General features: G+C 39.0%; 1 protein-coding gene across 18 annotated transcripts in view; it reads right to left on the bottom strand.

Annotated features, from left to right (window-relative positions):
* ZSWIM6 (zinc finger SWIM-type containing 6) overlaps positions 1–27,745 on the bottom strand; it is a 196,585-nt gene that overhangs the window by 117,313 nt on the left and 51,527 nt on the right. For 2 of the 18 annotated variants that reach the window (XM_042939940.1, XM_042939931.1), the window contains exon 2: positions 4,804–4,937. The exons of 1 other annotated variant lie outside the window; for it this stretch is intronic. In XM_042939940.1, coding sequence (XP_042795874.1) covers positions 4,804–4,903 — 100 coding nt within the window. In that variant the 5' untranslated portion in view covers positions 4,904–4,937. Of the gene's footprint in view, positions 1–4,803; positions 4,938–7,773; positions 7,811–8,395; positions 10,134–10,710; positions 10,806–13,335; positions 16,192–22,376; positions 22,839–27,745 lie in introns of those variants that run through there. 15 more of the 18 variants (XM_042939829.1, XM_042939947.1, XM_042939848.1 and 12 more) reach the window with 14 other exon arrangements.

Genomic DNA, 27,745 nt, shown 5'->3' with positions numbered 1-27,745 from the left:
TATATATATATACACACACACACACACATACATACATATACATATATGATAAACACCAACTTTCCAATTTTCTATCCAATACAAAAATGTACTGAGATTGGAACAATGTCCTCATGCTAACACTGTTACAAAAACACACCTGTACACTATTTCTAATTTTCATAAACAGCTGGCAAATATCTATAATTCTTTACTTTTTATTTCTATTTTATAATTTTATTGTAATATATCTTTTGCTTAAACCTCCTAAAAATTCCTTGGGGAAAAATAATTCAAAAAATAAGCAAAAAAATACCTAAAAATCAAAATAGGTATTGGGTGCTCACTCCTCTGAAACATATACAGTCTTCTTGAACTTCCAATCATATTTCATGAGCATAGCATATTTCATGAGAGTTCTCCCATGCTGAGTTCTTCAGTTCAGGGGTTGTTTGTTGCCAATTAGAACTACCACAAGATATTTCCCCTTCAACAGAGGAAATAGAAGTCTACTATTATTAACTCAGTCTGAGTTACAAGAACACCCAACAAGCAGCAGTTAAAATCCTGTATCCTCAGTTTTTAAAAGCATAAGTAACTCTATAAAAGAAAAAAAGGTTTCACCACTCTCCCTATCTGACCTCTCTGCTGAATAGCTCAAACATACATGCAAAACAAGCCTTGATTCGTCACACTCCAAAACCCCTCCAGTACAGAGGCACCACCCAGATGTTCAAAGCAGAAAATAAACCCTGTTGATTTGTCCCCTTCTATGTCCACCACCCCACAACAGCAAGAGCTAATATTGCCTGAACTAATGCAACCACCTTCTCTACGGGATACCCTGCTTCCACTCTTGCATTCACCAACCTATTCTCCACGGAGCAGCCGGTGGAGGGGGGCGGGTTGGGGGCCTTGCCATTACACTCAGAATAAAAGCTACTTACTTACCATGCCTCAAAAATGCCTTACAGGATCTTGCCCTGCCCATTTCTCCTACCCTATCTGGGGTCACTGTCCCTTCATCATCTACTTCACCATCCAACACTGGTTCCTTTCAGTTCCTTTCAGTTCCTTCGCCACATCAGGTCCTTCTTCCCTCAGGAACTTCTTCCCACATACTTTATTAATAATCTCTACTTTCCATTAGACTGCAAGATCCATCAGGCAAGGAAGCGTTTTTATTCAGTAGTATGTATCCAATACCTGACATAAAGTTTGGCACATAGCAGCTATTCAAAAAGTTTCTGAGAAAAGAATGAATGAATGAGAACAGAAAATAAATTTTAATGACAGATACCTTCAACAACAAAATGAAAAGCAATATATGAAACCAGCCTCAATGAGAATAAATTAAAAATAAGCCATTTTTTAAAAATGTTTATTTAGTTTTGAGAGAGAGGAGACAGAGACAGAGCGTGAGCAGGGGAAGGGCAGAGACAGAGGGAGACACAGAATCCGAAGCAGGCTCCAGGCTCGGAGCTGTCAGCACAGACCCCAAAGCAGGGCTCAAACTCACCAACTGTGAGATCATGACCTGAGCTGAAGTCGGACACTCAACCAATGGAGCCACCCAGACACCCCCAAAATAAACCATTTTTAAATTTAATATTCAAAATGGACACTCCTAAAAGATTCTTGAGCAATGCTCTGAGGAACCAAAACAAAGACTAACAGAAGTTTTGAAAATTAAGTACAACATGCTTCTATTCTGGTTTTGACAAATCTGTTGTCACTACTGAACTTGCTCTTAATTCCATGTCAGTAAAAACCAAGACGTAGCTCATAAAAGGAATATGCAAATAGTTAAAACAGTAACCAGAACGAAGACACAAATGTGCTGCCAGCTGCTTCAAATACCAAAAACAATAAATGCCTTCATATCACTATTTCGTGATATGCAAGAGAAGGAGAGGGGAAGATTCTAAATTCAAGTCTTGAAATATACTGAAACCACAGCACTATGCCTGAGCCATCAATCAGTCTTCAAAGGATCAGAGCAAAGATGCTGCCTTTCCTCACACCCCATTCCAAATAAACAAGATGCCAGATCTGAAGTATGATAGTTGCAACTCTGACCTATCCAACAGCTCTTTCCCTACAAGAAAAGTAGCTCCACTTTCTCTCCTGAGGTTTTTCTCTTTTAATCATGAAGTCTCAGTATTGGGGTCCCAGTCTCAATCTGCTGTGATTCACTGGAAAAGTATCTACATGCTTTGCTCAAAGTATCAAGCCATCCAATGGAAATTAAAGATTTACTAGGGGTGAGCTACAAGGCTAACAACGGTTGTTTCCTTTTCCTTGTGGGCTGGAATTAAATCAACTCAGTGTGGTTATATTGGTTATATGAGGCTGTTGGGTATTGCCTGCTATAATGTCTTTGGTGCTTTTTTCTTTAGGTGTTTTTTTTTTTTTTTTCATTGAACACATAGTAATTACAAACGCAATGTATTTGTAGATAGTATCTTTTAAAACATGGGTTAACTAGACAAGAAGTGATTTTAAAGTGTTCTTATTAAAGACAAGGCTGAAAATCCCTAAAACACATCATAGTATTTGGACAGTAAAGCATACTGCGGTTTGGGGCAAAAACTTCCAACACAGACCGCTGTATGGCAATCTTTGCCATGTTCCTATCCTTTAGAAGCTAAAATGTGCTCACCTCACTTGGTATTAAGTAGAGCTTAAAAAGCAGTCCATTAATTAAGTCATACTTGTCTTCTACAAACTCCAAATAGACTCATTCAAGAAGACAATAAGCATTCAGTCATTATTTTGAAGGCGTTTTTAGAAAAAATAATAACTATTTTTGCAAAAGCAAAGAAGAAAAGCTTTAATTCTAAACCCGTCCACACTCAAAGCACTCAGGGCTCCTCTCCCAGAACACAGGGCAGCCCAGTGAGGTCCTCACAACAGTGCTGGGGTGCTTCAGACTGACACCTTACTGGGGTGTCAGTAAGGACTCACACTAACTCATTTCTTCTGCTGCCTGGGGAGCCCAACCAGATTGTATCATTGCTCAGAATTTTTATGTTAATAACCTTTTTTGCCTTGAGTCCTATTATGGGGGAACTAATTAAAAGCATTTCCCTCCAGTGAAACCAAGACACAGTGCAATCAAAAGTGAGTGGAGAATGCCATGTACTTGGTGACTAAGCAAGAATTCATAACCTCTTTCTGAATTCAGTGTTGAATATACCAAATACTCCTGTGGATATTCCACGTATTAAATGAAGTAACTTTAATATTTGGATCTAATATAACAGAATAGGGGTGCCTGGGTGGCTCAATCGGTTAAGTGTCCAACTCTTGATTTTGGCTCACGTCATGATTTCACAGTTGTGGGATCAAGCCTTGTGTCAGGCTCTACACTGGGCATGGAGCCTGCTTAAGATTCTCTCCTTCTCAGGGCGCCTGGGTGGCTCAGTCGGTTGGGTGTCCGACTTCCGCTCAGGTCACGATCTCGCGGTCCATGAGTTCGAGCCCCACGTCAGGCTCTGTGCTGACTGCTCAGAGCCTGGAGCCTGTTTCCGATTCTGTGTCTCCCTCTCTCTCTGACCCACCCCCGTTCATGCTCTGTCTCTCTCTGTCTCAAAAATAAATAAACGTTAAAAAAAAAAAAATTTTTTTTTAAAAGATTCTCTCCTTCTCCCTCTGCCCCTTCCCTAATCACACACGTGTAAGCATGCACTCTCTCTCAAAAAACAAACAAAATAATAACAATAAATAACAGAATAGTTTATGGTTTTTTATACTTCTGGTATTAATCTGCATAAAATGTATTATTATCACCAAAGACACCTAAGTGAAAAACACAAGTCTTTAACATGTAGCCTGATGCTTTAGAAAGAAAACAAATAAATAATTATGACACTAGGCACAAACTCTGAAAACTCTAAAATTCTGTCGAATCGACAATTTAGGGCTGACCACGTGAGCCTCTCTAAATAATTTAAGGCTAAGCACGTTGTCAACCATGTTGTGTTTCGCCGAACAATGTCCTGGTTTTTTGCTCTTTGTTTACTCCTAGTGTACATGATGGCTTCACCTTAGCTGAGGCTGCTACACACAAGTGAAATCATAGTGACGGACTCCAGAAGGTGAATGCCATCAGTGCCTAAAACAAGTGCAGAAGCAGCTTCTTAGCAAGAAGGATAAATATGCATAAGGCTTCCTTTCCTGAAAAACTAAAACCTCCTGGGGTTTCCTGGCTACCTTAGCTCAGATGGTAGAGTGTACTACTCTTGATATTGGGGTTGTGCTGGGTGTAGAGTGTACTTTAAAAAAAAATAAAATAAAAATAAAAAAGCTAAAACCTTCTGTATTGAAGGAAAGTCATAATAAAAAACTTATAAATTTGGGGTAACAGTTACTCTAAGCCACTCACTTAAATTAGCTATACTAGATAATTCCAGCAGCCACTCAAAGAAGGCTTCCCTATTGGCCTGATCAAGTAACAAAGCTTTCCATCAAGTTTAACGGCTCCAAGGAGCTACAGATCCTTGTTTATAAACTTGTACTGCACTCCACGCTGACCACCCATACCTCTCATCACCCCACACAAAAACTTAATGAACTTGCATTCCTGACTGACTCACATCAAACTAAGAACCAGAAGATTAACAAAACTCTTGACTATAACTAAGCAAAATGATCTACTTAATAAATAGTTGAGAAACATAAATGTTTTTCAAAGTAAAATTAACCACATGAGAACAGGATGTAAGGGGAGAAAATGTAGCAGCAAACCTGATCTTTGAAAGATGTCACCAGGGAAAAGTCCCCATTTTTAAGAGCTGAAGAATCAGCAACAATAACCCATACCTGTCATGCCCAAAGGTGTTTTTAATAGAACTGTATTCAACTTTGCCAGTTTTCCACATAGCATTTCTTCTTTTTGGTGTTCTGTTTTACAGAACTGCATCTGAGAGCCTTTACAATTTCTTTCTGGTACAATTCTGAAATAAAATGGACTTAAGATTAAAAAAAAAAAAATCAAGAACCTCATTATCCAGCAAAAGTCATCACCCCAACCCCTCCACCATCAAAGATCGCCATATTTTTTAGTGTTTGTTTCCCTGTCAGAAGCAAAAACAAACACAACGGCCCATGAAATCTGACAATTTGATGTTACAAATACTTGGTTTTATGCCATTTAAATTGAAGCAATACGAGCCCTGGCTTTCGAAAACGAGGGGGGAAAAAAAGTCTTTCACCTTACCACACAGAAAATAATCAGAATTTAGCATTCATTATGAAACCGCAAACCCGAGCGCAACCCTGCCTCGGCTGTCAGTCACACACACACACCGCCCCGCCCCACACTGTCAGTCACATGCAGGCCCCGCCCCTCCCCGCCCCCTACGCTGTCAGTCCCGGGCTCTGGCCCGCGGCTGAACCGGCGGCGCTGACGTCAGCTGGCGACCGCGGCCGCATTCCTAAACAGTTCAGACAAACCCACTGGTGGGAAGCTTCGAAAGCCCTCAGCTGTAGTGAAGAAAGCAAAGGCTTGGCTGGCAGCCAGACTCCTGAGCTCAGCATTTTGTAATGCACTTCCTTTTTACTTAACAGCTTGCATAATGTCCTTAACCCTTCCTTTACCTGCATCACACCTTTAACCCCTTCTTTTCTGGAACTTCAAAGCAAACTTCCGAACTCGGTCTCCTACAGGGTTGTAATATATTCTGCACCAAATCACAACTGGCCGATTTTTTTTTTTTAATTTTTTAATTTTTTTTATTTTTGGGACAGAGAGAGACAGAGCATGAATGGGGGAGGGGCAGAGAGAGAGGGAGACACAGAATCGGAAACAGGCTCCAGGCTCCGAGCCATCAGCCCAGAGCCTGACGCGGGGCTCGAACTCACGGACCGCGAGATCGTGACCTGGCTGAAGTCGGACGCTTAACCGACTGCGCCACCCAGGCGCCCCCACAACTGGCCGATTTTTAATATTGCTGAGGAGGCAATTTAATTAAACACACATGCTCCCACTACAAGGCCCACATTTTTCCCCCTTAAAAATGTTACTTTTCAAGCAAAGAAATTAAGTTTCTTAAAACAATATAATGTTCAATTTTTTCAATACCCTTCCTTAATTTATCTTAGCACTTATTTTTTCAAGAGAGTATACCTTCAAATGGTCCAAACACAAAAATAACAGTATACAGTGACAAAAATCTCCCTCCAACCCTGTACCCCAGGGTAACCGGTTCTCACTCCATGAAAACCAATGTGATTTATTTCCCTTGTAATAACCCAGGAGTAGTTTAGTATATATTCTATTTTCTCGCTTTTTTACATAATAGTAAACACCACACATGCTTTCTCTCCTTGGCTCCCTTCTTTTCTAGAGCTGCATGGAATCCCACAACTGATTTAGTGGTCCCCCATATACGAGTATGTAGGTAATTTCCAATTTTTTACTATTTCAAATAAGGATGCAGTCAAACTCTTATATGATGATATCTCTAGAATAAATTCCTAGATGGACAATTGCTGGGTCAAAGCAAATATACATTTGTAATTTTGAAAGATGCCTGCAAACTGCCCTGCATTGAGGCGTACCTCTTCCACTCCTACCAGAATGGCAGAAGGATGCTATTTCAACCTCACTCAGCTCAGACTATGTTCCTGCATTAAGAGGCTCTCCTTTATTTCACAGTGGTCCCAGATCCCCCATTCGTTGTCAGGTCATTGTTACAAAGCTTTTTTATTTTTGGAAAACAGATCTCTTAAAAAAAAAAAAAAAAAAGGTATCTCAAAGTAGTTTTATTTTACGTTTCTCATATGAATGAAGTTGAGCATCTTTTTATACATTTAAGAGCCATTTGTATTTCCTTGTGAACTGTAAAATTAAAACTTTGTCCATTTTTCTATTGGGTTGGTTGTGATTTTCTTACTGCTTTGTAGAAGCATTTTTAGCTAAGTATCTTTTGTCTATAATGAACTTGAAGGAGCTTTTTATATATTAAGGAAATTAGCCCTTTGTTTGTAATATGAGTTGCAAAAAACTTTTTTCTTCTGGTAAATTATTTTGGTGGTTTGTGGAACACAGAAATTTAGGAATTTCATGTAGGTGGATTGTTATCAATCAATTATTTTATGGCTTTTGTTTATCAGACAGACTGTAATTCCCAATGCAGTTTATAAAAGAACTCTCCTGTGGTTTCTTATAATACCTATTATGTTTTCAGTTTTACATTTCAGTATTTGTGAAGTTTATCCTTTGTTTTTTTTCTAGATGAATACCCAGCAGTTCCAACATTATTTACTGAATAATCTTTCCTCCTTCAATTTGAAATGCTACCTTTATTACATTTATCAAATTTTGTATGCATGGGGTTCATAGAATTTTCATGATGCATTATATTTCACACTGCATATAAGTTACTGATCATTTTAAAATCTAGTAGAAAGTAAGATATGTGTTCCACAGACAACAAGATCTGGTTTCCATAAATACATTTTAGATTTGGGGAGTTTTGTCCATTTTTAAACCAAACTAAATCCTTTTCAGGATTTCTGGGATACATTATAGCAAAGTATCATACTGAAATAGTATCTACTGTGATTTCAAAGTAGCTTTTCGACAACATCCATTCAGAAACATGACTCCCGACCAATTATGGCAAGCATTTTTGGTCTTCTTAAAGCCTCAGACCATTACTAGAAAGATTGAAAACGTTGAAAACAGAGTTAAAGCAAAATTTTGATACTCATTGTAGACAAACGTGTCTTTTATATATCCTTTAAAAAATATTCTATTTTTTTACAAATGAGGATAAACTGGGGCACCTGGGTGGCTCAGTTGGTTTAAGCATCCAACTTTGGCTCAGGTCATGATCTCATGGTTTGTGAGTCAGAGCCCCGCATCAGGCTCTGTGCTGACAGCCTGGAACCTGGAATCTGTTTCAGATTCTGTGTCTCCCGCTCATGCTCTGTCTCTCTGTCTAAAAACAAATAAACATCAAAAAAAAAAATTTTTTTTTAGATGAGGAAAAACTAGTCCTTTCAACTAGTCTTTGACCTTCTTTCCAGATCTGTTAGAGATTATTACACCCGGGCTCTGTGAAATTCCTAGGTTTTATATTTATGTAAACCATCATATTAATAAATGATTACTTATTCTATTAATTATACAAATTATTAAGCATACCAATGGTTTCAACTTTAAGAATATATGAAAAGACAGTAATAGGCAACTTTCATTAGCTGCTAAAAACACACCAGAAACACGGTTTTGAACAGGATCTCGTAAGGGTAGCCAAGTAGTTCCCAAAAGGTGTAGCAAGATGACACAAACTTTCAAGCACAAGGTTCAAAGCCCCTGTATGTTAGTAAGAGAGAGGAAAGCTGGAGACAGGGCAGGGAGCAGGAGGACAAAACAGAATGACTGAAGCAGGAAGAAGGCCCAAACCCTGAGAGGCAGAAGATCCAAATGTGGCTAAGGCTGTTCTCCACATGATGAGGTTCTCATTTATTTCAGTACTCCCAAGCCCCAGTTTTCCTAGGGCAGGCATGACCCAGAGTCACCGGACTGCAAAGTACGTGTCAGGAGAAAGCAGTTAAAGATGTTTGCTTTGTGTGGAACAGACACCTGCACATATGCAGTTTTGAAAGTTCTGAAATAGAATTCATATAAAAGATTTTATTCTCCTAAGATATAGTGCTACAATTATAGTTATGAAGTTACTATTTTAAAATCTGAGTCCATTTCCCTATAAAAACTATGACACACAGCATAAAGTCCAAACAGAAATTCTTTAAAGCTCCTGACACTCTGCCCCTAGTCTAGCATTCTATGCTTTTCTTTCAAGGAGCCTACATTTTGGCCCCATGGGAGGAGGGCCTGCTGTTTCTCAAACATGCCTGTTAACTTTGCTCACATTTTCCTGTATCTGGAATATCCTCCCAACAAGAGAGAATACCAATCTCTAAACTCACATCTTCTCCCACATTTTAGAGACTTGGCTCAAATGCTGCCTCCTCCATAATTTCCTCCCTCTCTGAGGAGTCAGCCCCTCATAAACTCCATCAGCCTCCCCAACGATGATGAAAACTGAAAAAGACAAGTGTCATCAAAATACATGTTTAAATTTCTCAAATTAATGTGAAGATAAAAGAAGAAACTAAGAGAAGACCACACTCCACTAATAGAAAAAGACGGATGATTATGAAGAAAAACAATGTAGATCCTATTTATAAAAAATCTACTTAGGTAACACATTTATGTAAAGAAAGTATACATTTTTTAATTGGTCTCATCTTTTTTTAGGGGGATGGGAGGTTGTCAGCTTACCCATCACATCTTCAAATGGAGCTTTCCATCAACTTACAAATATAAAAGAGGACAAAGCTAATATATTTTAATATGGCACTAAAAACACAACATCCACCAACCAGATGACTAGAGAGAAGTACAAATGCTCTTTCATTCCTTGAAGCCCTCTTAGTTCATGAACACCTGGTACCTATGGCTTTATCTGTCGAGTAGTAAGTCCCACTGGACCTATGACTTACGACTCAGAACTTCCAAGGTCAGGATGAGTCAGTATCCAATAATTCTCAAATCTAACTGGGCATCAAAAGCACCTACCTGCATAATAAGTCAACAAATACAGAGATTTTCACGATTCAAGCCTCAGACTTCCTAAAGTATAAAAGCTGACAGTGGGGCCTGGGAAACTACTTGGTTAAAACAAAAACCAAAAAAAACCAAAAATACCTCCCTACATGACTCTCTGATTTGTAAACAAGTAGTTTGGAAAATAGTAGACTGGGCAGGGCCATGAAGGGAACAAGGGGACTAGAGGGAGTGGTGAGAATCCTTCTTCTCTCTTGAGTTCACCTTCTCTGCCTCATATCTCAGCCCCAAAAATGAAAAGGCAGTTACTAGGAGAAAAGCGACAAGAGTTACAGGAATAGCAACTGTTAAGGGTTTCCTCTTTAAAGCCCACCTGCCTTTGTCAACCTTAAGGTCTGCTGCCCACAGCAAATTTGAACCAAAGATAGCAGAACAGGGACAAGGGTTCTCCTTGTGGGGTGGTAGCCATGGCTTAAAGGCGCTGGCAACAATAATTCAGGAAGGTGCTGGAAGCCCTTTGAGGTTTTCCATCTGCCTCAACTTATGCCATTATTTGCTTAAAAATTTAGTCCTAGGGAACAAGAAGAAAATGTAATCATTTTAAGAATTCAACTGATAGGAAAGGGGAGGGAGGGGGTTTTACCCTATGGTATAAAGAGTAACTTTTCAAACCTCCTAAGATGGCTCTTAAAAAGACTGTATGAGGGGGCCTAATTCATCTCTTAGCAAAGACTACAGCTAGTGCTCTCCAGGGGAAGAAATTAGAAAATACACTTCAGGGGCTGAATGATTTCCAAATGATTTAATTGCTTTCACTGTCAAAAATATTACTTAAATACCAGGAAGCTCATAAGATTGCAAGCTATGAACAGAGCATTAAAAACTGCTTCCTTTTGGGACAAAAATATATACTAGCCAAAAAAAAGTTTTCAACTCCCATGCAGAGTCTGAGTATCCATTACTCTGTATGATTCCAGACTCGTGTTTGACATGCATAATTTCCCTTCTGATTTTATTCAAAACATTCTCTTTCCTTTTCCAAGCCTACTTCCTAAGCCTGGAGACAAAGTGTTCCTTTTCCCACCTCGTCCATGTGATGATGCACCCCTGCAACAACTAAAGGAGGTATAGGCCTCTAGCGGTCTTACTTGTTAGTCTGTGAAAATCCGAAGCTGCCAACTGCACACAGATTAGAATGGTCCTGCTGAGAACAGCTCCCTGCTCTGTATCAAGAGAAATGGGACTGACCACAAGTCACATGGTTTAGAAACTCCAGGCCTTTTTCCATTTTTTTTTTTATTTTTCCATTTTATTTTTATTTTTATTTTTATGTTTTATTTTTCTAAACAATAACATAAATTCAACAGCCCCAAGAGTTCTGAACGCTATAAATTCTAAATTTTTTGGTAATATGAAAAGTGTCCCAGTGAATAATCACTCCATCTTTAGTTACTGCCTAAATTGAATGGGTTTTTTTAAGTAAATCCAGCCGATGGTTTCAAGATAGTCTTTGAGAACCAGAGTTACCTCAAGGACACCAAAGACTTGTGTCCTCAATGGAGTCCAAAATCTTTGTTTCTTCTATGTCAGATGTGTAAACTTGGCAAATAACATCATTTGTAGACAACATATTATTCTTAGTGCAATGCACAATTACTCCCTTAATTTTATCACAAAATCACAGATACATGCATTTCCCCCATATTACCTAAGTGTACAACATAAAAGCAAGGATTCTGTTTTATTTGTTCATTTCTATATCCCTAGGCCCTATCACATAGTATATGTTCAAATCACTATTGGTTAATGAATGTTGCCCAGTTACAATATATACAGAAATGAAGTTAATTTCTTTCACTCATTTAGATATAAGACTCAACTGTATATATTGAAGTATAAATTATACATTATGCTCAACAATGCAAATTCAAAATCTGCCCATGGGGACAAAGTAACAGTTATTTTGAGAATAATAACTTTGAATTTCCTAAGTTGAGTGCAACTGGATACTTAACCTTTAAGGTGCAAAACCTTATGTATTTAATAAAATTGAATCCCATTAGAGTTCTAATTTCCACATGTACCCCTACAGCACTGTAATCTAGAAACCATACAGCATCTTGTTCTCCACAGAAAGTTAATCGTTAAAGACTCCTTCATTTGAAGAGCTTCTAGACACAGTATTTCCCATATTAATGGAAATTCTTCTATATACTGTTCCTGGAATCCATGCTGCAAAAGTCTGACTTACTTCAAGTAATTAAAGCCTTTATATAAGTTGGAAGCCAAATCTAAACAAGGCAAAATTCCAATGATAATGAGTGACTTAATGCAAAATTCTGTAGTTTTAAAAGTTCTCATTAATAATTAAGTACATCAAAATTCCAAGCATTTATAGGTCCATGTTCAAAATCATTCTCACAGGTTAGTCTTCCATTCCGAATGTTCTTCTACCTTTTACGGTACAATTCATCTTTTCTAATCCTTACAAATGAGGTCCTTTCATTCCACAGTATGTGTGCTCTATTACTGATTAATACTTTACACTAAAGAGAACCTCAAACACAGAAATATCTAACTGCTACCATTACTTGGGATACACATGTTCCATAAAGGACATTGTAAGAGTGATAAAATAAGAGGAGATAGTTTCTTAAATTTTGCCCCCTCTTTACAAGACTTCTAGGGACAACTGAGTGGCTCAGTTGGTTAAGCATCCAACTCCTGATTTTGGTTCAGGTCATGATCTCACGGTCATGAGATCAAGCCCGGTGTCAGGCTCCACATGAGCATGGAGCCTGCTTGGGATTCAGGATTCCCATTCTCAATCTCTCTCTCTCTGCTCCTCCCCTGCTTATGCTCATGTGCATTCACGTGCACACTCATATGTTCTCTCCCTCTCAGTCTCTCTCTAAATAAATAAACATAAAAAAAAAAAAAAAAAAAAGAAAAGACTCCTGGAATATTTTTTTGCAATTTCTCCTTCTACCCCTGGAGGATAAATTTAAACTGTCTAAAGTTATAGTCTTTTGAAAAACTCTGAGGTATATATGTAGTAGTACCTCTGGAAAAAAGATCAGAAACCTTCTTAACATAGGACATTTCCTCCTTCTATTGGCCCACAAGGCAATTCAGCACTCAGTTCTGGGCATTCCAGAGGTCAGGAAGCCATAGGAAGACTGAGAGCACCAAGAAAAACACAAGATGGGGACTAGTGGGCAATATTATTGGAGATCACATAAGGAAAGGCTCACCTAAGTAGAACACAAGAACTGGCAAAAGAGCTGGCACCAGCAGTCCAAATGCACACGAAAACAGAAACTTACAAATACAGAATTTTCAAGACAGATGATAACTTACTGAGAAGCCTGTTTGAACTGAAGGCTTCAAAACAAGACAAATTACATCCAGCTATGATTAAAAACATATTGCTGGTAAGAGCCTGGAACCACTATGATGGTTCCCCACACGTTAAATGTAAAGAACAAAGAAAGATGCTGGTTCTCTGCCACAAGAGTCTCCACTTGGCTTTGCCTTGGTCAACATTTTCATCAACTACCTGGGATGGACTCAGGGGCAGTATCAGAGAGGAGAAATGAGGAGAACACAACCTGTGGGACTCCCTAATATCCAGGACAGACGGAAGGGTCAGAAAATTCAGCAGTCAGGAGCAAGGAACAAGTATAAAACAATTCACAAGAAAAAAGAATTAAATATAAAGTACTGCCCTAGAGCTAAAACATAAGCTGTTCATCTACAAAATAAGGCCTTACCTGTGAGCAATTCATGTGAAAGACAACTCCAAGGATGAGAGCTACATGCTCAACATAGCAGAAATCTGTCTATAAAATAAACCAACAAAAACATCAACTTGGGCTATTCTCATTAAATTACAGTTTCCAAACATTCTTAGCATGCACTGTGCTAGTCACATCCTAGCTAAAGTACTGGATATGCTTCTCCAAGGGTCACATTTTAAAAGTGGCAGTGAAAACCTGAGATATTTCAGAAAAGTTAGCATGATATTGAAGTTCTGAAATACATCAAAGAGCAATGGTTAGAGCTTCGGCAGCATAACCTGGAAAAAATTAACCTGACACTCGTTCAATATCTGAAGATCTGTTGCGTGAAAGATGGAAGATATAATTAGGACTATGGGAAGGCTAGGAATCTACACACCATGAAAAGCTCCTCAATATTAAGCTGTTCAAAGCTGCACTGAAAACAAAGAGTCCCCCATCTCTAGAAGGGAAGGGAAGCTGAGGCTGAATGAAACAGCCAATAGAGACAGAATAATGACCTGCCAAGAGTGCTTCAAGGCTGTCTACCTGTGCTCTTATGGAAGGCTGCATAAGCTACTTCCAACCCAAGAGCCTGGAGATCACCTACAGCCCCTGAACAGTAAGAGACAAAAAAAAAGAAAAAAAGAAAAAAAAGAAAAAAAAAAAATTGAAGCCAAACCAGCAAACTACCTTTCTCAAGTATCACAATCATATATTAGCAAAGCCAGAACCAGAAGCCAGCATTCCGGGCTCCCAGATCCACACTCTTCATATCCTGTTCCATCTTGTTCCTGCTCTTCCACATATCAGGCCACTTTGACCCTTGTCTTCCTCAGAGATGATTCACACTTGAGAAGGAGGAGTTGGAAGAACCCATGGGATAAGTGATTTTGTTTGTTTCTCACTTCTTTACATACAGTTCAAAGTTACTCTGATAGCTCAAGAAACACCAATCCTTCACGTACACAGATATCATACACCTTCTTCTACTAAAAATTCAGCTTTGAGAGCTTTGCACTGAGGATTCAGGTCCTTCAGGCCTACAAAGAGGAATGGCTCAAACCTTTCACCTAATTCAGTAAGTATTGATAGATTCTAGAAAAGGCAAAAGAGGATCTTATTTTTCCTCCTCAGTCAAAAAGACAGAAATGAAATCTGCACCGGCAAAGAAACAGATTTCAGTGTGTAAGAGAAACTGCCAGCGTGAATAATTTTCTCACTCCAGTCACATAAAAGGATTTAAATTCACAATCAAACTCAGTGTTTCCAATCAAAATACATTTTCAAATAATAGATGCTGACTGACTTTTTAAAGAGCCATAAAACTCGCTCCTCTTCACTCCCTGAACTGCCATTCAGCCATATGACCTAAAGCCATCCTTCCTTTTCGCGCCAACAGGAACCCTAGTAACAATAGTCCACAAATTCAGTTTGTTCCCTAACTCCCAGAAAATTATTCTCAGAATTGCAATCACACAATGCTTGGTTTAATCATAAAAACACAATCTTAATGAACCTCTGCTAAGGCTCACCAGGTGCCAGATGCTATGCTAAGTACTTTACGGCCTATTGATAAGGTAAATATTATCCCCGTGTTGTAAATGAAGAAAACAAGGCTCCAAGAGATTAACTTACTTGCCCAAGGTCAAGAGCTACTAAGTGTAATGGCCATGCTTCAAACTCCAAACTCCAAGTCTACAAATTTCACCACTTTACAATGCTGCCTGCCTACTTACTTGCACAAGGAGAGTGATCCTGTAGACTCCAAGCAACAACTGGAACCACAGCAAGGAGGGGGTCCTGAGTTTGTTTATTCAAGGGTTTCACAGGGACCAGACGACAGAAGGGACCACAGGGCACAAAGTGCCATTCTTGGAAACACTGCTGAGATGAGATTTTGTAACCAGAAACATTAATGGCAGCAGGAGGGACTAAATGTAGGTATGAAAACGAACTTCCTTTATTATGAAGGTAAGCCTCTAATAGTTACATTAATAATGATTAAATTTCTCATTGCTTTGTGTGCTAAGCACTGGAATCAAATTTCTTCTCTTTAGGATTGGGATCCTACAGCCCACTCTATACACTTGGAATACAGGCAGCAGCAAGAACTCTATTCCCCTTCAGAAGTCACCTCCTGACAGCTTGGCTGTCACTGATGGGCTGTGCATGCCAACATCCCCAGAGGGCCCCTGCTGCAAGGCTGAGGATTCACTGCACGCGCAGACCAACAAAACAAACTGTCATTTTTTTCCTGAAATGTGGATTCAGCCACAATTGCCACCCCCCAGAGCATTTCACTGATTCCCTAATATAACACTCAAAGTGAATTTGACTAATCAAATTTTGTTAGTAGTAAATTTATTCCTGGGTATTTTATTATTTTTGATGCAAGTATAAAAGGGATCGTTTTATTAACTTCTCTGATAGTTCATTAGTACATAGAAATGCAACAAATTTTTGCATATTTTGTATCTTGCAACTTTAACAAGGCACTGTATGTAAAATGCTCCCAAGAGATTAACTACGTCCAGTTCAAAAATTTAATAATGAATATTTAAAAGACATCAGAAGGATCAGTCATTTAAACCTAAACCCACTCTCCAAAAAACCATGTGTTTTCTGAATATTTTTCTTCAGCAGCATGTAGAAATTATGACCAAAAACTTACATTTAAAAATGTCTAATTAGTGTATTGATGAATGTAGATTTCTGCCCTTTTCTTTACTTAAACCAAGCTAAACTGAAGTTAAAATATGCTATGCTTGGGGCGACTGGATGGTTCAGTTGGTTGAGTGACTGACTTTGGCTCAGGTCACGATCTCACAGCTTGTGAGCTCGAGCCCCGCGTCGGGCTCTGTGCTGACAGCTCAGAGTCTGGAGCCTGTTGCAGATTCTGTGTCTCCCTCTCTCTCTGCCCCTAACCCACTCGCATTCTGTCTCTGTGCTCTCAAAAATAAACAAACATTTTTTAAAAACGCTATGCCACTAAAAACAAAACTTTTCTGACACCTCATACTGCCATCTTACATCGGTAAAGTATTTTGCAAGCTAAATAAAATGTTTCATTCACATTAGAATGAGAACATTCAATTCTCACAAAAAATCTGTACAATTAGGAGGTAGAGGTGTTATAGGGATAAGTCTGCAAAAGAAGATGGAAGTGATAGAGGTAAATAAGACATCTAGGGCACAGTGCTCGAAGTGGTGAGACGTAAGTGGAAACCCAACCTTCTGGATCCACGCTGCCAAAATCACATCTGCCTCCACACACCAGACTGTACCTTCTGATCTCAGTATATGCAGGAGATTTGTAAAGAAGCACAAGCTTTCCAGATTCTTTCACTTCCAAGCCAATACACTGATTGAGAATTCCTCAAACCAACATCTGCCCCTCAAGGAAACATCTTTAAAGCTTAGTAAGATATTCAAGTCAACAGCCCACTGACTGCCCTCCCCCCGTAAATCCTGCTTATTTACTCCATTTGAATAATTTATAAAGGAATAAATTCTCTAAGTACACTTCAATATCAGATTATGAATACAGTCCATGGCCTACAGTGTCTTACTTAAAAACTCTGCCTAAAAGATCAAGTGAATAAAATGTCTTAATTTATATACTAGAAATTCTAAATCCTAATCTCTTCTGATACATTTTTAAAATTTTTTAACCAAGTCTTTTTCAGTTTTTGAAAATCCATTTTGTTTTAAAGTCAGGTTTTTTTTTTTTTAATCAATTATTTATCGAGCTATTACATGTCTAGCCCTATGCTCATTTCATCAATTAAACCACTGATTTTTATCTTAAATCTGATATTACTTAACTCAGTATTCAGAGATGACACCCTGACAGATCCATATTTGTGTGCAGGTATGAAATGGGGGGAAAAAAAAAATCAATGCACAGCAGTCTTTTTCTGCACTGCACAAAGACTGTTCCTTTTTGCATAGCCTGCCGTCTGTCCTATGTCGGGCTGTCAGGCAAGGCTGGGTAAGGACACACCCTGTGCCATCCCCCAAACCTGTATCTATACACCAGGTTGGACTGCCTGGACATAAGTTTTCTCAGCACTAAGCAGTTATACCACCTGTCTGAAATGGCGTCCCTTTATTAAAGGAGTCTTTCTGCTTACCTTACAGACCCTGAAAGCCTTGCTGAGGGAATGAGTCACATTATAAATGTACTCCCTCTAGTACTAATGTTTAGCACATCCCCTAACTCATAAATGGGATTTTTATCACTCCATGAAATGAGCACAATAGGTTTTCATTTGCTGCTCATGAATGTGCCCATGAATCAAGGCACAGGGCTAATTAAAGCTTTGTGATGATGCCCCACTATCACTAAAAGATCAAGTCCAACTCTTCATCACAGCACACAAGGCCCACTATGGTCTCTACCATCTCCTCTTCAAGCATCCCCCTCTCCTCCAACACTTAGCGTGCCAGCCATGAAAGCTGTGCAGAATGTGAATCACAAAAGAGGTGTAAATGTTTCCTATCTCCACATTTTTGCACAAGCTTTACCTGCTGCCTAGAATGAGTGTATCTCCATACCCCCAACTCTGACCCCACCTTTCCCCCTCCTAACAACTTTCCCCCTCCAACTCTTCTCATTTTCCACCTCTGGGTACAAGTTTCCCCGTCTCTTCTCGAAGCCTTTGCAGCCTTTCTTCCTCAGAAAGAACTGATAACTCCCCTCTCAAACACACCACTCAGAGGGTACTTGGTGTGCCATCTATCAAGCTACATGCTTTGAGGTTATCTTACTTTCCACAAGGGGAGCTCCCAGAAGAGGAGGAAGGGGTCTGACTCAGTTTTGCACTCCTAATACACACCAGTGCTGGCAGCACAAATCAGGCAATAATGGAAGGAAGACTGGCACTGCTCAGTTGCCCAGGGCTCATCTATCCCAGAAAACTGTTCCCACACAGGGGGTGCCAGAGCCCAAGCAGTCAGATCCTGGCTGACTCCCTCATGACCAGCCTTGGAGAAGGCACCGAGGGTGTCAGCAGCCTCGAGAGCATGCCCAGAGACAAAGATATACTTTCCCCAGTGAAGAGCACAACAAGTAGGCAATGCCAGGCAGAGAAGGAACGAGGAGGCAAACACTCCATCGGCATTTCCACCCACCTGAAGGAAGGGAATTTCCTAATCATAAAAGCTTACCTTTTATCTCAATTCATACAGCCTTGTCTCCTACATTCAGCAATAAATTGCTGCTTTGTAGTAGAAATAATTCAATACAACAGAACGTGGACATAAAATAAACAGCCCCCAAAATGGAAATAGTCCTTACATTTCCTAAATTCAACCAGTCAACAACTTTATCCTACCTCTATAACTAGAACACTCCATAGATTTTGACTCAGGGGCTACTTGATTTAATTTTATATATCATATAATAAAGTTATTTATCTTGTTTCCAAGTTCCCTACAGGTTAAAAGCAGCAGGTTTGAGAAAAGAGTTTTATAAGGAAGACAAAAATAAATCTATAAAAATGCAGACCCCCAAACCCCCAAAACCAGCAATCTGGACCATTTTGGCCCTATATACGTGGATGCTAATAACTACATTCAGTCTAAAAGAGCACAGGTCAGATTCTTAAAAGGGAAAATTATCAGCTTTCCAGAACTGCTTACCATACAAAATTATATACTTTTTAATATATTGCCACAAAGTATAATTATATTTAAAATAAAATTATATTAGCATTTCTATTTACAGAAATTTGCCCCCAAAATACAAGCGGACAAGAGGAATATGCCACTATGCTTAGGGTAGCATTGCTCCCAATAGTGAAAAACTGAAAACTAAACACCTATCAAAAGGGTACTGAGAAATAGATTATGATATATACATCAAGTGAAACACAATTCAGTCATTTTAAAATATGATACTCATTAGCACGAGAAAAAAGCCACAACAAAGTATTAAGTAAAAAATTAAGACTGGTAAATGGCATGTGTTATAGAAGTTCACTCATGACACAAGAGTGTACACATGTGTATGTTCATGTTATGTGCACATGGACACCCATGCATGCAAATTACCAAACTGTCGACAGTGATCAATCTGGAATTACTAAACTGTTAACCTTGATTTTTGCTTCCTCACAATTTTCTATATTGTCTGAATGCTCTACAGGATCAAAGATCTTATATATAATGAGAACAAAATTATTTTTGAAAAACAGACTCCAGTATAGGCACATACATCTCAAACACTGGTTTAGAGAATAAAAGAAAAGAGAGAAAAAAGCAAGTACTTGCATGTATGTAACTAGCCTGGACACAACCACCAAGTGTTGCTTTACATCTATCTGCCATAATAGAGAAATCAGCAAAAGGCTATATAGGTGCATCACTGTAAATTCATCAATACTAGTAGAAAACAGAATCTTGGGGGCACCTGGATGGCTCACTAGGTTAAGCATCTGAATCTTGATTTCAGCTCAGGTCATGATCTTGCAGTTTGTGAGTTCAAGCCTCACATCGGACTCTGTGCTAACAGCACAGAGCCTGCCCTGGAACTCTCTCATTCTCTCTCTGCCTCTCCCCCACTCACGCTGTCTCTCTCTCTCCCTCACTCTCTCTCTCAAAATAAATAAACTTAAAACAAAAAAGAAAACACAATTTTGAATGCCAAAGTATTTAGACAGAATATTATAAGGATACCTTATAGATAGCTTCAATCACCCTATCAATTTCAAATAGTTTCTTAGTTCTATCTGGAAGAAATACTTCATCAAATTTTCACTGTTGAAACACCACGGCATTTCAGCCTTAAGAAAAAAACAATCTTGAAGACGTATACAGTTGACCCTTCAACTATGCAGAAGTTAGGGACAATGACCCGCAAAACAGCCAAAACTCCCCATATAACTTTTAACTCCCCAAAAATCTAACTACTAACAGTCTACTGCTGACCAGAAGCCATACCAGTAACATAAACATTGATGAATATTATATTTTATATACGTATTATACACCATATTCTTACAATAAATTAGGCTAAGGAAAAGAAAATATTAAGAATCATAAGGAGGAAAAAATACATCTAGAAACCTGTACTGTGTTTATTGATACCATGAGTTTATGTCATCTGTTTACACGATGCATCATCTATCGGTACCTTCACAATATTGTCTTATATGATATAAAACACTGTATATGCCATACATATTACTAGCGCTAGACATCAAAGATGAAAAAAATAATGTGGAAAAGAAATTCATATGTACTTATAGGTATAATGATCCATGCATTGATAACAAAAAAGCAGCAACGTTGTGCCAACTAATGTTTAACAAAGCAGGAAAGAATATCCAATGGAATAAAGAGTGTCTCTTCAGCAAGTGGTGCTGGGAAAACTGGACAGTGACATGCAGAAGAATGAACCTGGACCACTTTCTTACACCATACACAAAAATAAACTCAAAATGGATGAAAGACCTCAATGTAAGACAGGAAGCCATCAAAATCCTCAAGGAGAAAGCAGGCAAAAACCTCTTTGATCTTGGGGCGCCTGGGTGGCTCAGTCCGTTAAGCGTCCGACTTCGGCTCAGGTCATGATCTCATGGTCCGTGAGTTCGAGCCCCGCGTCGGGCTCTGTGCTGACAGCTCGGAGCCTGGAGCCTGCTTCGGATTCTGTGTCTCCCTCTCTCTCTGCCCCTCCCCCATTCATGCTCTGTCTCTCTCTGTCTCAAAAATAAACAAACATTTAAAAAAAAGTTTAAAAAAAAAAACAAAAACCTCTTTGATCTTGCCCGCAGCAACTTCTTACTCAACACGTCTCCGAAGGCAAGGGAAACAAAAGCAAAAATGAACTACTGGGACCTCATCAAAATAAAAAGCTTCTGCACAGCAAAGGAAACAATTAGCAAAACTAAAAGGCAACCGACAGAATGGGAGAAGATATTTGCAAATGACATATCAGATAAAGGGTTAGTACCCAAAATCTATAAAGAACTTATCAAACTCAACACCCAAAAAACAAATAATCCAGTGAAGAAATGGGCAAAAGACATGAATAGACACTTCTCCAAGGAAGACATCCAGATGGCCAACCGACACATGAAAAAATGCTCAACATCACTCATCATCAGGGAAATGCAAATCAAAACCACAATGAGATACCACCTTACACCGGTCAGAATGGCTAACATGAACAACTCAGGCAACAACAGATGTTGGCGAGGATGCAGAGAAAGAGGATCTCTTTTGCATAGTTGGTGGGAATGCAAGCTGGTGCAGGCACTCTGGAAAACAGTCTGGAGGTTCCTCAAAAAACTAAAAATAGAACTACCCTACGACCCAGCAATTGCACTACTAGGCATTTATCCAAGGGATACAGGTGTGCTGTTTCGAAGGCACATGTCCACCACGTTTATAGCAGCACTATCCACAATAGCCAAAGTATGGAAAGAGCCCAAATGGCCATCGATGGATGAATGGATAAAAAAGATGTGGTGTATATATATACAATGGAGTATTACTCGGCAATCAAAAAGAATGAAATCTTGCCATTTGCAACTACGTGGATGGAACTGGAGGGTATTATGCTAAGTAAAATTAGTAAGAGAAAGACAAACATATGACTTCACTCATAGGAGGACTTTAAGAGACAAAACAGATGAACATAAGGGAAGGGAAACAAAGACAATATAAAAACAGGGAGGGGAACAAAACAGAAAAGACTCATAAATATGGAGAACAAACTGAGGGTTGCTAGAGGGGTTGTGGGAGGGGGGATGGGCTAAATGGGTAAGGGGCACTAAGGAATCCACTCCTGAAATCATTGTTGCACTATATGCTAATTTGGATGTATATTTTAAAAAATAAAAAATAAAATTTTAAAAAAAGCAGCAACATGGGTACTTTATGGTAGTCTAGTATAATTGGATATGATTGCTTCACAGCAGCCTAGCCTAATGAATTAATCATTATAAAATTTTTAGGGCATACAGTATTATGGTCATAATTCAGAATACAGTATTAGAAATATTGTTAACATTTTTAAAACCACTTACCTGTGATGATAAGCTGATAGGCATTTTCTCCAATTACAAGAGAGGGAGGCATACTGTACAATACTATAATTCTTTGAAAGCAGTTATGAGACAGTAAGAAAACTCATGTTATTAATTTTATATTACATATCACTCACCTTAAACCTACGTAAGAATAAGTTATCCTTTCCCATCCAAGTCTTGCACACAATATTCTACGCAATTAATACCTGGATGATGATGACACAAAAACATCTCACACAGCTCTTTCCATACAGTTACTAGATTTCCACAGGAAGACATACATAGACAAAACAGATAAGTTCATTAACTGTACGGTCTGACAATTTACCATTCATTTGGCAGGAATGGATTATCACAAAAGTCTTCACCCAAATCATCCTCCTGTTGAGCAGGCTAGAAAGAGGAAGAAGACAACAGGTTGGTCTTGCTGTCTCAGGGATGGCAGAGGTGAGACGGGGGGGGGGGGGGGGGCCAGGAGAGAGAGGCACACTCAGTGTCACTTCACAGCAAAACATTATAATTTCTGGCTTTGCTTTTTCATTTCTCTAAAAATGTTTCTATACGGTATCGCCATTTGTTTTCATTTCAGCGCCTGTAAAATAGAAGGGCCTGTGTCATAAAGGAAGTCAAGGCAGTCTTGAATAATCAGAACTCTTCTGTACTATGGTTTAATGTCAATTTGTTGTCTGGCACTGCTTCTTCTAGGTCTTCTTTCTCATCATCTGGCACTGGTTTAGAAGCACTCATCTCCATCAAGCCATCTTCTGTTTGTTCCTCTAGCGTGCTGTCGATTAGCTCTCGAATTTCTTCAAGCTCCCTACCTTAAAACCCTTTGCCCCCACTTTTTTGGCCATACACACAATCTCTGTCATAATTTCCTTAACTGACTCTGTTGTAAACTTTGGAAGTCATGCACAACATCTGGACAGAGGTCTCTCCAGCAGGAATTTATTGTTTTGGGCTTGACGGCTTTCACCGCTCTTTCTAAAACAATGATAGCATCTTCAATGATGTAATCCTTCCAGACTTTCATGATGTTCTCTCTCTCTTAGGGTTCTCTTCCACAGCATTGACAATCCTTTCCATAAAGGATCATGTGTAACGAGACTTAAAGGTCCTCATGACTCCCTGGATCTAGAGGCTGAATCAGAGACACCGTGTTTGGGGGCAAGTAGACAACTTTGATGCATTCAGTGCTGAATTCATGGGGTTCTGGGTGGCCAGGGGCCCTGGCCAATATCAAAAGAACTTTAAAAAGGAGTCCCTTACTGTCAAGGTACTTCCTGACTTTAAGGACAAAGCATCGATGGAACCAGTACAGAAAAAGGGTTCTCACTGTCCAGGCCTTCTTGTTGTACAATCAAAAGACTGGCAGCTGGTGTTTATCTTTTCCCTTCAAGGCCAAGGAGTTAGCAGCTTTATAGATGAGAGCAGTCCTGATGATAAATTTGACTGCATTTCCACAAAACACTAGATTTAGCCTATCCCTTCCTGCCTTATATCCTGGTGCTCACTTCTCTTCCTTACTAGGTAAATGTCCTCTGCGGCATTTTCTTTTCCAGAATAGGGCACTTTTGTCTGCATTAAAAACCTGTTCAGGCAGATATCCTTTCACCTCAGTGCTTTTCTTAATGTTGGGTATGGGAACTCGTCTGCTACCCCCTGGTCAGCAGAAACTGTTTCTCCAGGTATCTTGACATTTTTAAGCCAAACCTCTTCCTAAAATTATCAAACCATCCTTTGCTGGCATGGGATATTCTCCAGCTTTAGGTCCTTTACTTTCATATGGTCATATGATGACTTCACCTTTTCAAATCACTTGAAGAGTCTATAGGAATGTCTTTCTCGCAGCAATCCTCACCTACATAAAAACTGCATGTTCAAAATGAGATGAAAAAGTATTTTGCAGAAAGTACAAGGTTTTTGCACCTATGGCACAGTTGCAGCAACAGCTTCACAAAATTTCCTTTTCTTTTTTTACAGTGGTCCTTATGCTGGATTCATTTATCCTGAAATGGTGGGCAACAACAGGTGAAGACCTCAATCTATGGTAGATGTCAAGAAATTCCATGTTTTCTTCTAATGTCAGGACTTTTCTCTGCTTCTTGGGAGCACTTCCAGCATCACTAGTGCACTTTGTGTGGGGCCCCTGCTGTCATTCAAGGTTTACAGTATTGCACTAAACACAGTGAAAAGTACATGAGAACCGCACGAAAGAACTTTTCACCGTGATACACAATTTACCATAAAGACAAACTGCTCACGAGAAAATCAGTGTTACACGGTGCTTTAACCAGATACTTGCAATGCTTGAGCTCAGTACAGTGGCAACAAGAAGGGCCTACAAAATTATTACTGTAGTATAGTATGTACTACAGTTAATTTTCTGTGGCTAGGATTTAATAATGCATCTTTACGTTTACATATCTCAACTGTGAGTGATGTCACATACAGTCTGTTGGATGTGTGCATAAGCTTTGATAAGTTTTAACTGTTATAATAGATTTGTGTATATTTTATGGCAGTAAACGATAAAACAGACAAATATCTACATATATTCCATGTATTCATGACATGCTTTTCTCTTGTTTTTAATATTTCTAAGCTATGCAGTTTATCTGGAGTTTTCTGAAATTGTCACAAATCTCCAAAAATTTTCCAGCGTATCTATTGAAAAACATCCATGTATAACTGGACCCACACAATACAAACCCATGTTGTTAAGGATCAACTATACCACTTTGGAGATCACTAGCCAACTGACAGTGCTCATTTATAAAAATGTTATCAATGAGGCACATGGGTGGCTGAGTCGGTTGAGCGTCTGACTTCACCTCAGGTCATGATCTTGCAGTTCGTGAGTTTGAGCCATGCGTTGGGCTCTGTGCTGACAGCTCAGAGCCTGGAACCTGCTTCAGATTCTGTGTCTCCCTCTCTCTGCCCCTTCCCCGCTCATGCTCTGTCTCTCTCTGTCTCTCAAAGATGAATAAACATTTAAAAAAAATTTGTTTTTAAACGTTATCGCATGTAGGCTCTCCAAAACAAAGGGCAACGACAAAAGTGGAGGAGAGGAGCACAGAGAAATAGGACTTTCCACCTCATGTAGAAAAGAATTGTGAAAGACACAAAAAATATTACTTTCTTATAAGCACAGGTTTAATAAGGGAGAGGTATAAGGTATCTGAAGGTATGTGAGCTAAAAAAACAATTGAGAGTTGGGCACCATGCTGGTCACATTCTTTCTGAATTCTAATAATTTTCCCTTTTATGAAAGGCATAAGAGGATAAAGAAATGTTAATTATAGCAAACTTCCTTGTCAAAATTATTAGCCCTTGATGAAAAAAAAATACTTTTGAAAATAAATACAATAAACAATTATGAAATGCCCTACTCTCTTCATTGTACCAGACTAGCTTCCCAATAAAATGAATTCATTTGGGAAGGCAGGACATCCTATAAGTAGACAGGCAGACTGGCAGGCAGGCTGGCCAACAGAGTCAAGGAAAGGAGAGAGAAAAAGAAGATGAAGACGAATGGGAACTTTGTAGCAAATGAGATGAAAGAAAAAGAAAAAAAGAAAGAAAAATTCAACTCTGCCTCATGCTGCAGATGCCCTCAAGAAATATGATTAATGACACATTCTCATTACAAAAAAAATCCCCCAGATTGGCCAAGGGACTTGGTTTCTTTGTGGTTTCCAAATCAAACACTGCATGCACCTTTTGTACATCAAGGCTAGTATATATACAGCATGTGGCTATTCTCAACCCAGCACGTCCTCATCAAGATACATCTGTCGCCTGCTGTAACTTCTAATGACAACGCTGATAGCTGCATGGAAGACCAACACAGACACAGAACAGACAGACACAAAATGGATTTGTAATGTCAAATCTATATTCTAACCTAACCAAAGAGGTGAAAAATCTACACACTGAAAACTACAGAAAGCTTATGAAAGAAACTGAAGACATGAAAAAAATGAAAAAAACATTCCATGCTCATGGATTGGAAGAACAAATACTGTTAAAATGTAGATACTACCCAAAACAATCGACATAGTCAACGCGATCCCTACCAAAATAACACGAGCATTCTTCACAAAGCCAGAACGAAAACAGTCCTAAAATTTGTATGGAACCAGAAAAGACCCCAAATAGCCAAAGCAATCCTGAAAAAGAAAACCAAAGCTGGAGGCATCGCAATTCCAGACTTCAAGCTCTATTACAAAGCCGTAATCATCAAGACGGTATGGTACTGGCACAAAAACAGATACATAGATAAGTGGAACAGAATGGAGAACCCAGAAATGGACCCACAAACGTATGGCCAACTAATATTTGACAAAGAATATCCAAAGAAAAAAGACAGTCTCTTCAGCAAATGGTGTTGAGAAAACTGGACAGCGACATGCATAAGAGTCAAAGTGGATCACTTTCTTACACCATACACAAAAATAAACACAAAATGGATGTAAGACCTAAACAAAAACAGGAAGCCATCAAAATCCTAGAGGAGAAAACAGGCAACAACCTCTCTGACCTTGGCCACAGAAACGTCTTACTTGACATGTCTCTGGAAGCAAGGGAAACAAAAGTAAAAATGAACTACTAAGGCTTCATCAAGATAAAAAGCTTCCGTATAGCAAAGGTAACAACAAAACTAAAAAGCAACCCACGGAATGTTAGATGATATCTGCAAATGACCTATCAGATGGAGGGTTAGTATCCAAAACCTATAAAGAACTTATCAAACTCAACACCAAAAAAACAAGTAATCCAGTGAAGAAATGGGCAAAAGACATTAATAGACACTTTTCTAAAGAAGACATCCAGATGACTAAAGGACATATGAAAAGATGCTCAACATCACTCATCATCAGAGAAATACAAATCAAAACCACAATGAGATCCCACCTCACAATGGTCAGAATGGCTACCATTAGCAACTCAAGCAACAATAGATGTCAGCGAGGATGTAGAGAAAGAGGATCTCTTTTGCACCGCTGGTGATTGGAATGCAAACTGGTGTAGTCATTCTGCACCAGTATGGAGGTTCCTCAAAAAATTCAAAATAAAACTACCCTTCGACCCAGCAACTGCATTACTAGGTATTTACCCAAAGGATACAGGAGTGCTGATTCGAAGAGGCACATGTACCCCAATGTTTATAGCAGCACTATCGACAATAGCCAAAGTATGGAAAGATCCCAAATGTCCATCGACTGATGAATGGATAAAGAAGATGTGCTGTGTGTGTATACACACACACACACACACACACACACACACACACACACAATGGACTATAACTTGGCAATCAAAAAGAATGAAATCTTGGTATCTGCAACAATGCGGATGGAACC

This window comes from Panthera leo, chromosome A1 (genome assembly GCF_018350215.1).
Source record: "Panthera leo isolate Ple1 chromosome A1, P.leo_Ple1_pat1.1, whole genome shotgun sequence".
Classification (NCBI taxonomy): Eukaryota; Metazoa; Chordata; class Mammalia; order Carnivora; family Felidae; genus Panthera; species Panthera leo.
This window is presented reverse-complemented; position numbering and strand designations above follow the sequence as displayed.